This window comes from Alosa pseudoharengus, unplaced genomic scaffold (genome assembly GCF_046254945.1).
Source record: "Alosa pseudoharengus isolate Yale_2024_CS ecotype anadromous, Long Island Sound unplaced genomic scaffold, YU_APseudo_1.1 YU_APseudo_1.1_scf_20, whole genome shotgun sequence".
Classification (NCBI taxonomy): domain Eukaryota; kingdom Metazoa; phylum Chordata; class Actinopteri; order Clupeiformes; family Clupeidae; genus Alosa; species Alosa pseudoharengus.
The window spans coordinates 18,933,458-18,943,457 of record NW_027468664.1 but is presented as its reverse complement, the minus strand read 5'-3'; the positions used below and the strand labels follow the sequence as shown (position 1 = coordinate 18,943,457).

Here is a 10,000-nt window from a genome sequence, read left to right as displayed (position 1 = left end):
AGCTATTGTTTTTTTCTCCGGGACTTTGGGGAGTACATTAACATTGGTGAGTTTGGTGACTGGAGCCATTAATGTTAATTTGACTCATTCATCTAGGTAGATTTAATCATTTTTAAAAATATGCATTTTGTACAACACTGTGCCACTGCCGAAAGAAAAAAGAAACGTATGTAACTAGCAACTTATCACAGATCTCTGTGTTGCTCTGTTGCCGCAGGGGAATGAGTTGCATACTTCAAGAGGCATTATCCTGCGCTTTTATCTAAATAAGAAAAGTAGTCTGCGAGAAGCCCAAAGAAACCACATCGGAGGATGAAGGCAGTTCTGGGATTACGCTGAGGCAATAACAGTGCTTATTTAGTGTGTCATACTTTCCTTTTCTTCAAGCAAAAACCAACTGATCACAGCACAGAAGCGCAATGGCTTTTGACGCGTAGACAGGTGACTACTTTTTTTTTTCTTTCTTTTTACTGGGGTTGATACATGGAGGAATGTCGGAGGCTAAACTCTTCAGAATCAATAGGCACATCAGAATTATATAGCTCCCCCATTTAGTGCATGACAAGGCATTAAATATGAATAGGGGGCCCTTACATCAGGTTTCATCAGTCAGTTTCTTGGCGGTGGGGGCATGATATCAACCCCATGTCAAACCCGTCCCCACCACCCCGACACACACACACACACACACACACACACACACACACACACACACACACACACACACACACACACACACACACACACACATACATACACACACAGACAAACAAACACACTCACTCACATACATGCACACACACACACACACACACACACACACACACACACACACACACACACACTCACACACACACACACACACACACACACACACACACACATCTCCCTGGAGCGTTGGAGTTGGGTGGGAGGCTGGATCTGATTCATGCCCCCCTGTCACGGGGCCGCCTGCTCCGGGTAAGCTGAGAATGATGGACCCCGCTGCCTTGGACGTGGCTGCCAGGATGCTGAGTCGGGGATCAATCGATTTTTCAGCAGTGGAGAGAGAGAGAGAGAGACTGAGGAAGAGAGAGGGGGGTTGAGAGAGAGAGAGAGAGGGGGGGGGTATCTTATACTGCATGCTGAGGTGCTGAGGAATCGGTGAGGTGGGGAAAGCAGTCATGGCAGCAAACAACAAGACAGAACAGATGACGATGATGAGGATGCGGATGATAATGCCAGGGATCTGTCCAGTGGAAGAGAGAGGAGCAAGAGGAAGATTGCATCGTGCATTGAGAGAGAGAGCGAGTGAGAAAGAGAGAGAGCGACCGTAGTGCTGTATACATTAGGCCAGCAGACTTACAGTGCTGACAGCCCCCTTTGCTCCCGTCTTTGTGATCGAAAATGGGAAAGGCACGTAGCACAGAGGAACCTCTGACAGTACAATAGACTAAAGTAATTAACTTACAGCACAGATCCAGTGCTCAGGCTATGGAGAGTATTGTACCAGCCAGAGGACCGGGCGCCCAGAACAATCTCCTCCCTAGTTCCACATTGCTTATTCTCTCCATCAAAAATGCAATTTGTTGCAGGACAATGTTAGCCCATTTTCTGCATCGAAGAAGACGTAACATTGCGACTGCTCTTTCCGTTAGTCCTTTTGTTATTTTTAAACTTCAATAAGTGCCAGAGGGACACCTCAGGTAGGGAATCTCACCTCTTGCCATTAATTGTTGCAGGGGACAAGTTAACCTGTATTCTCTTGTGCTTTACCAATCGTTTCAATTATTTACTGCATTCTCCCAGAAGTAAAAGATCTCTGAATGCTCCTGTTCTTCCACCCAACACTTTGACCATTTGTCTCTCTTTCCCTGACCCACATGGAGTCACACAGACACACACACACACACACACACACACACACACACACACACACCACACCACACCACACCACACCACACCACACCGCACGCGCACACACACAAACACACACACACACACACACACACACACACACACACCACACACACACACACACACACACACACACACACACACACACACCACACACTCACACACCATCACACACCACCGGTGTCAGTCGTCCCACTCTCCTCCCCCATTTCAGCTGCCTTATGTTAATATGATGAGGAGGCGTCCACGAACGCTTAGCTAGTGACCGCTTCAAAGGCCACCTGCATGGCAGCCAACCAAGCATCCAGCCAGTGCCTGGGCAGGCCTGAGGTGATTAAGCCAGGCAGCCTGTCACTGCACTGATTAGTGCTACCGTGGGCTGTGTGTGTGTGTGTGTGGGGGGGGGGGAGGGCTGGGGGCTTCAGTGTAAATGATTTGGGTTGCTAATTAGACATTGGAGGCCACAGGAATTTATGGACCAGGGCTGCACGACCCACTTCACAAGGTCGTTGTTGTCTTGCTGCTCATTTCAGGGGGGGTGCAGAGGCGGCTAGAGATGAGCTCGAGCTAGTGCTTGTTATCCTCCTCCTCTGGCTTTGGTGTTCGGTGAGACCAACCACCCCCCCCCCCCCCACACACACACACACACGCACACACACCTCCCCCTGCAAGCCAGAGTCATTATCCCTCACCCTGTCAGGCCCATTTTCACCGCCAAGAAATGGTGTGTCTGAATTTAGAAGCAGCGTAAAAAAACGGTGAAGATTAATGTATTTTTTACCTGGCAAGAGTGGCCATTTTCATCAGTGATTGTATTGGGTTTCACTAAAGTCTCTTTCACACACCCCATGCATCCAACCTGGGCTGAGTCTATGTGCAACCTACAGGCCCAGTGTTTATTCACATCAATCAGCAGATAACGATCATAAGAACTGTTAGCAGTAATTTGTTAGCAGTTGCTCCAAATTTACAACGTTATGAGAATTTTTATGAAATGCTCTTTAACATGCAAATATGGGAGGTCTGGTGTATGTTTAGTCGACGGTTGTCTTCCCAGACAGCTCTGTTTTGCGTTGCGGTTACTTGATAGCACTGGAGACAGTCCCTGTTGACCGCGAATTTGGAACCCACACGAGCAAACATTTACACAGCATTAGGCCCGAGCTCTGATAAGTGTGGCATGGAGATTAAATATGGTTTGTTTTATGATGATTATCACTCACATGACTATAAACTTTTACAACTTGAAGTCATTGCAAGTAAATGGAATCCATTTTAACAGCCCATCGTTTTACTCTTTGTGTGTGTGTGTGCGTGTGTGTGTGTGTGTTGTCCTACACAAGTGCTCCAGATGAGGAGAGAATTCCTCTGTCATTTCAAGAAAACCTGTCTCGCTCCAAATACTCTCATTTCCTAATTACTTTAAATAGTGTATCTGAGGTCGGAAAACGCACGTTTTTTGTGTCGGAAAAATAGACGATCCAAGAGCTCTGTTCGCTTGTAAAAGTCCCACACGATTGACAGCGAGAAATAAAACCCCTCCGCAGCACACCACGAGCCATTAGCACTTTTAATCACCGCTCTGTTTGTTTACGTCACCACGGCTCCGCCAGCGGAGAGTGAAAATAAACAGAGGCGTAGCCTAATGGCCGCCACGCTTTATTTGAATCTGTCATGTGAGGCCCTGGTATCTCTAATGAGAGTTATGGATCTGAGCTGAAATGTGGTCACACACACACACACACATGCTCACACATGCTCACACATACACACACAAGGGTACTCTTTAACCCCTAACCCTACTACTTTCTCTCTCTATTTCTCTCTCCCTCTCTCTCTCTCTCTGTCTAACTTTCCTATATGACCTTCCTTACAAACACACACACACACACACACACACACACACACACACACACACACACACACACACACACACACACACACATCCCAATGACCTCTCTTCCTTGTGTCCCTTGTCAGATCTGTCATACCTCCCCTGCTGATCCCCCCTTAGACTGTGGGCATGTGGCCCAGATGTGTGCCTTGCGGAGGGAGGCAGAGCCGGATATTAACTGTTGTAAATATTTAAATCGACAACAGCATTTCTCTTTTTGGGCTGGGTTTATTTTTTTATTCATTTGAGCGGGGCCTAATTGGAACATTAAGCTGTAGACAGGAGAGAGAAGTGATGCCATGCGTATCTTACTGATTGCATTTCATCTGTGTTTATAAGGCTACACAAAGGCACATCAGACAGGAGTGTGTATGTGTGTGTGTGTGTGTGTGATTGTGAGTGTGTGTGTGTCTGTGTGTGTGTGTGTAAGAGAAGGTTATATAGGTAAACAGAGAAAGAGAGACAGAGAGAAAGGGAATGTGCGTGTATGACCACATGTCTGTGTGTATGTCACATGTATAGTGTATGAAGCATATCCTATTTGTATAATGTCCATGTATATATGTAATGGGATGTGTGGGCACACATTTGCTTGGCATATGCCAATGCTCCTGGGTCTTTAAACAAGGCTGCACAATCAAGCAGCTTGGCTAAATTAGCTTCGTTTCACACATGTGCGTGCACACACACACACACACACACACCACACACACACACACACACACACACACACACACACACACACACACACACACACACACACACACACACACACACACACACTCCCTGGGTCCAACCACACAGGAAAGAGCCTGCCCACTCATCCTATGGGACATGAGCAGATGGACCGGACTCAGTCTGAGAAAGGCCGTGTTTACACAGGCCGTGTAAACAGCCATCTATCCTGCCATCCTGCCGCCCGACGTATGGATGGGCCGCCTGGTTGCCTGGCCGCCGCGCTGGCTGGCTGAGGCCAGTCAGATTAGGCTCACTGCCTGCATGGGCTGGACTTGTAGCTGTAAATCGCCCTGTCTTCTGTAAACATTGAGTGTTTGTGTGTGTGAATTGGTGTGTGAATGTGTGTGTGTCAGTGTGTGTGAGGTAAGTGGGTATAAAACACCACATAATGTACCTACTAAGTGGAGTTTGAGACACCCTGCAAATTCAGCCAGCTTGTGTGTGTTCCTGTGTGTGTGTGTGTGTGTGTGTGTGTGTGTATGTGTGCAAATGTGTGTGTGTGGCACTGTGCCTTTTCCAGCCATGTACTCAAGTGCTCAGGGGCAATGAAATCACCAGCCTCTACTTTTTTACAACTTCTCTGTGAATGAGCGAGCTAGAAAGCGAGCGAGCGAGTGAGAGAGAGAAAGAGAGAGAAAGAGAGAGAGGGAGAGAGAAAGAGAGAGAGAGAGAGCCTTGTGCCCAGTGAAGGACCTGCATGTTAACACTGTGTGACCAACACTCCCGTCGGGGCTCATAAAGCCAGTCCATTCACTAGCCCCATACACCACCCTCACCCTTACCCCCCAACACCACCCCAACCCACCCCCGCACCGCCACATGCCAAAGGTGCTGCCTGGACGGGACGCTCACAATGCGGCACAGTGAGGGCTCAATGACCCTGACTGGCTGGGGGTGGCTACTGTACAAGTCGCGGCGCGTAAATGCCAGTCCCATGCAGGCCCCGGCCCCAAAGGCCCATTGTGCCCCAGCCCCGTGGCGGCTTTTGTTGCCCGAGGGCAATAAGGGCGCCGAGGGCCCTGGCGTATTTGCATAGTTTCGTTGGCGGCGGCAGTGGCGTTGGTGGTGTCATGTCGGGGTGTGTAGGGGGTGGGGGGTGCGGCTGTTGGCGGTTATGGCCGGCTTTAAGGGCCGTTACGGGCCTCCAGTGAGCCACAAAAACTCGAAACTCGCGCCGCGCCTCGCTGCATGCCAGGGCCCTCGGCTCGCATTCATCAGGGCCTTGACGAGGAGGTGTGACACACAGAAGTGGTCAGTGTGTCGCAGGACTGAAGGCTTGTTTGTGAGTGTGTATGTGTGTGTGTGTGTGTGTGGCGGGGGGGCGGGGGGAGTTGGATATGACCGCCTATGGCTCAGAGGTCGAGCATGGGTCACACAGAAGTCGTCCACTAAGGGACAATGGTCCACTTTGTAAGGCAGACAAGCCAGAGGGTCCACCCCCCCCCCAGCTATCCACCATCCCCTCCTCCTGACTCTGTAATGATGACTGTGGCTGTTTGCATTCGTGCATCAGTCTTTGCCGACTGCGTGTGTGTGTGTGTTTAACTGTCTGTGTGTGTCTGTCTCTGTGTGTGCGTGTCTTTGTGTGTGAGGGTATGTGTGTGTGTCTGTGTGTGTGTGTCTGAGAGAGAGAGAGACCACGTGCTCAGTTATTTGCCGTGACCCTCTGAGTGTAGGAGCTGATCTCTTTGTTTGGTGTCGTTTTCTCTCCGTCCTCAGATCGAGAATGTAGACACCTGCCTCAACTTCCTGGAGGCCCGAGGAGTGAATGTTCAGGGACTCTCTGCAGAAGGTAAGCCTCCTTTTACTAAGCCTGCTTTCACCGACTGTGTTTTTCACTTCCTTCTTTGTTCTGCACTAAAAAAAAGACAAATTAAGTTATTGTCAGAGCACCAGTATCAACAGTGCCAATATCAGAGAGCTGAAGACACTTTTTTATTTTTAAAGCAGTGATTTAATCAAACAGCCGTGCCACCGCCAAAAAAACATGTTGTTCTACATGTCTGCTCCAGCTACCTTTAGCTGAACCTTTGAATAGTGTTTGTGTGTGTGTGTATTATCACTGCCTAAGCCACAAAGTCTACAAAGTGTGTCGATACATTGATGTAGTTCATTGAGCGAAACAGTCCTGATATTCCATTCCACCATGTGATCGTGGGTGACTGCTGATAACAGTGAGAGTGCAGAGACACTAGCAGGTCTGTTGACTTGCCCATGCTGGCGTAGATATTGGCACCTATACAACTTTAAACCATTTTTCTTTCCTGAAGTCATCTCTACATCTCCTGCAGACTTGATAAGGTGTGTGTTCCTCCGGGGTAACTGGAAGAGGAAGGCGTCAGCAGCAGGTGTCTTACGGCTCCCACACACAGTTGCGTGCGGCGCAGTGCTGGAGACACATCCCGTCCACTTTACATGGGCTTACGTCATCCATTGCCGAACTGAATTGTGGGTCCGTTGCATCGCGTTCCTCTCGTTGCTCTCGTCGTTCGCGTCGAAAAGTTCAACTTTTGCTGCACCGACGGACAGCAACAGAAGGCACCAGCCAATCAAATTACAGTTATACTTCAAGTCATTTGTATAGCTACCGTTGGGAACACCCACTGGCATGCGTTGACGGAACGCAACTGTGTGTGGGAGCCGTTAGGCCATGGGTTATTTATTTATTTAAGTATATTTTTTGGGCCTTTTGCCTTTATTAAGACAGGACAATGAAGGGTGACAGGAAGTAAGTGGGAGAGAGAGATGGGGTGGGATCGGGAAATGACCGCAGGTCGGACTTAAAGCTGGGTCTCCATGGGCACTTGGACCCGTATATGGTATGGACCCCCACAGCTCCCCCAGCCCATGGGTTACTTTTACAGGCTCACATTCTTGGGTACTGTATATGGCTCCGGATGGCTATGGATAAAGCAGCGCAAGCTTTAAAAAAAAAAAAAAAAAAAAAACCTCAATGTATATGTAGCCATACATGACACATGAGAGGGTTGATGAGAAGTGCTGTCAAACGAACCCCCATCACCCCAACTCACAAGCGCATTTAAATTTATCGACCAGCCATCAGTCAGCTGATATTTCTGATATTTTTGACCCCTCCCTTTGTGGTTTCTGATATTTTTGACCTGTCCACATTGTGACTTGAGTGCTGCTTGGGGGAGGACTGGGGGTGACCTTGACCTTGCCTCTCCACATAGGCAGACCAAAATAGAGCGTCGCTGACACAGTGACCAGCCGGTCCCAACACCACACCACTCTGCCTTTTAAAAGCGTTAAGTGACTCGGCCCGCCTGGTATTTAAAAGCGTCCCAAAATAAAAATATAAGGGACTGAAAATATTGAGTTACGTAGCCAGAGCTGCCGTCTTTCTATAGGGTTTCATCATTATGGTTCAGAGGGGCAGTGGAGTGCTATGGTCTTTGGGGCTGTGTGATTGTTTTTGTGTGGGAGGGAGGTCTGTGATGTGTGTGTGTGTGTGTGTGTGTGTGTGTGTGTGTGTGTGTGTGTGTGTGTGTGTGTGTGTGTTTGTGTGTGTGTGTAAGTGTGTGTTTGTGTGTGTTTACAATGAGTAGGTGTAGATGGTGCGCTGGTTTCCACTAAACTGTGATGGGAAAAAACGTAATTGAATTAGCAGTGGGTTTTAAGCGGGAGAGTTTTTCAAGGCCTGCATACGTTTATGTTTAGCTTTACGAGGCGTGGAAGCTTAAGACTTTTCTCCCCCCACACACACACTCTTTCCTTCCAAGGATGGAGCAAGAACAAGCAAACGTTTGATGTGTCTTGAGTGTATAGGATTTTTCCAAGAAAACAAACTCATTGCAGTAATCTCCTTAAAAGTCCTTAAAAGGACGTTTGTGGGCTTTTCTGCAACCGCTAATCAGATGTGCCACATGCATGGGCTGTGATCGTCACCCATGCCGCAGAAAAAAAAAAACGAGCATGACGTTCCATTTCACTGGCACCACTTGCCACCATTTGGCATTCAGTTTCCTGGATGGCACCCCACCACCACCACCAACACCACCACCACCACCCACTCCTCAGCCCACCACCGCCATTTTCCCAATTAAGTCACTCTCAATGAAACACAAGACAAATGACTCCTTTGGAGTTGTTGCCATCTCCTCTGTGTCACTCACTGCACTGACTGCCCTTTCTAAAACATTCCCTACAGTCCAAATTCCTCCTACACACACGCACGCACGCACACACACACACACACACACACACACACACACACACACACACACACACACACACACACACACACACACACACACACACACACACACACACACACACACACACACACACACAGTAGCCTGCCCTTGCCTCTCCACCCTGGCCATCTGCCTTCCATAGCTTCATCTTTCCCTCATTTCTCTTTGGTTTCCCTTCCTCTGGCCGGGCTTCTGACAGGCTTGGCCCTGTCCTAGTGAACTCTCTCTGGCTCCAGTGCCCTCCGTCTCCTCATACACACACACACACATACAGTACACACACACACACAGGCTTCTGACAGGCTTGGCCCTGTCCTAGTGAACTCTCTCTGGCTCCAGTGCCCTCCGTCTCCTCCGAGGCCCCTGTAGGTAATAATAGGTGTGAACTCATTACGCCTCTCTTCTTCTGCGTAGGGGTTCCCAGGCATGGGGCTGGGGTCCCTTTACATCACCGGGCCGAAGGTCAGGTTCAGATGGGTAGCGTGTCGAGGGCATGCCACTGGCACGCCACTGTGTGTGTCTGTGTGTGTGTGTGTGTGTGTGTGTGTGTGTGTGTGTGTCTGTGTGTGTGTGTGTGCGTGTCTGTGTATGTGTGTCTGTCTGTGTGTGTGAGTGTGTGTGTTTGTGTGTTTGGGTGTGTGTGTGTGTGTGTGTGTGTCTGTGTGTTTGTCCTAAGTGAGAGGTGAGAGTTGGAGAAAGACACCATGACCTGTAAGCGGTAACCTTTCCCTTTGATGCCTGTGGGTAACAGTGCCTGTGTTCAAAGTGAAACTAATGAAGCCGTTTCCCCCCCTAGTGCGCGCATAAACACCAAGACCGGGCAGGGTCATAGAGGGTTCATGTACCGCTAGCCTATATGTCAAATACATACTGGGAGGGAGGATGCGTCCTATGAAGATTTGACCGCCAAGTCTATGTCTTCATAGCCCCTTGACCAAAACACACACACACACACACACACACACATATACACATGTTTATAATATTTGTAACATGTACACACTCACAGACAGACATTACCACACACACACACACACACACACACACACACACACACACACACACACACACACACACACACACACACACACACACATGTACTGGCATGTGCTAACAGCTCTTATCTCAAAGAGGCTATAAACCATAAACTCACACATGGGCTCAGTTTCTCAAATGCGGTAGTAAAAATGGGCTGGATGAGGATGTTGGAGAAGTCATATTCATGTCAGGCACTCTTAGAGGAGAGCTCTACTTC

At 48.8% G+C, this 10,000-nt stretch overlaps 1 protein-coding gene across 3 annotated transcripts in view; it reads left to right on the top strand.

Moving 5' to 3' along the window:
* Positions 1-10,000, top strand: part of nav3 (neuron navigator 3) — a 172,833-nt gene that overhangs the window by 56,720 nt on the left and 106,113 nt on the right. For all 3 annotated transcript variants that reach the window (XM_076296784.1, XM_076296783.1, XM_076296782.1), the window contains exon 4: positions 6,248-6,320. In XM_076296784.1, the coding sequence (XP_076152899.1) occupies positions 6,248-6,320 (73 nt within the window). The remainder of the gene's footprint in view (positions 1-6,247; positions 6,321-10,000) is intronic.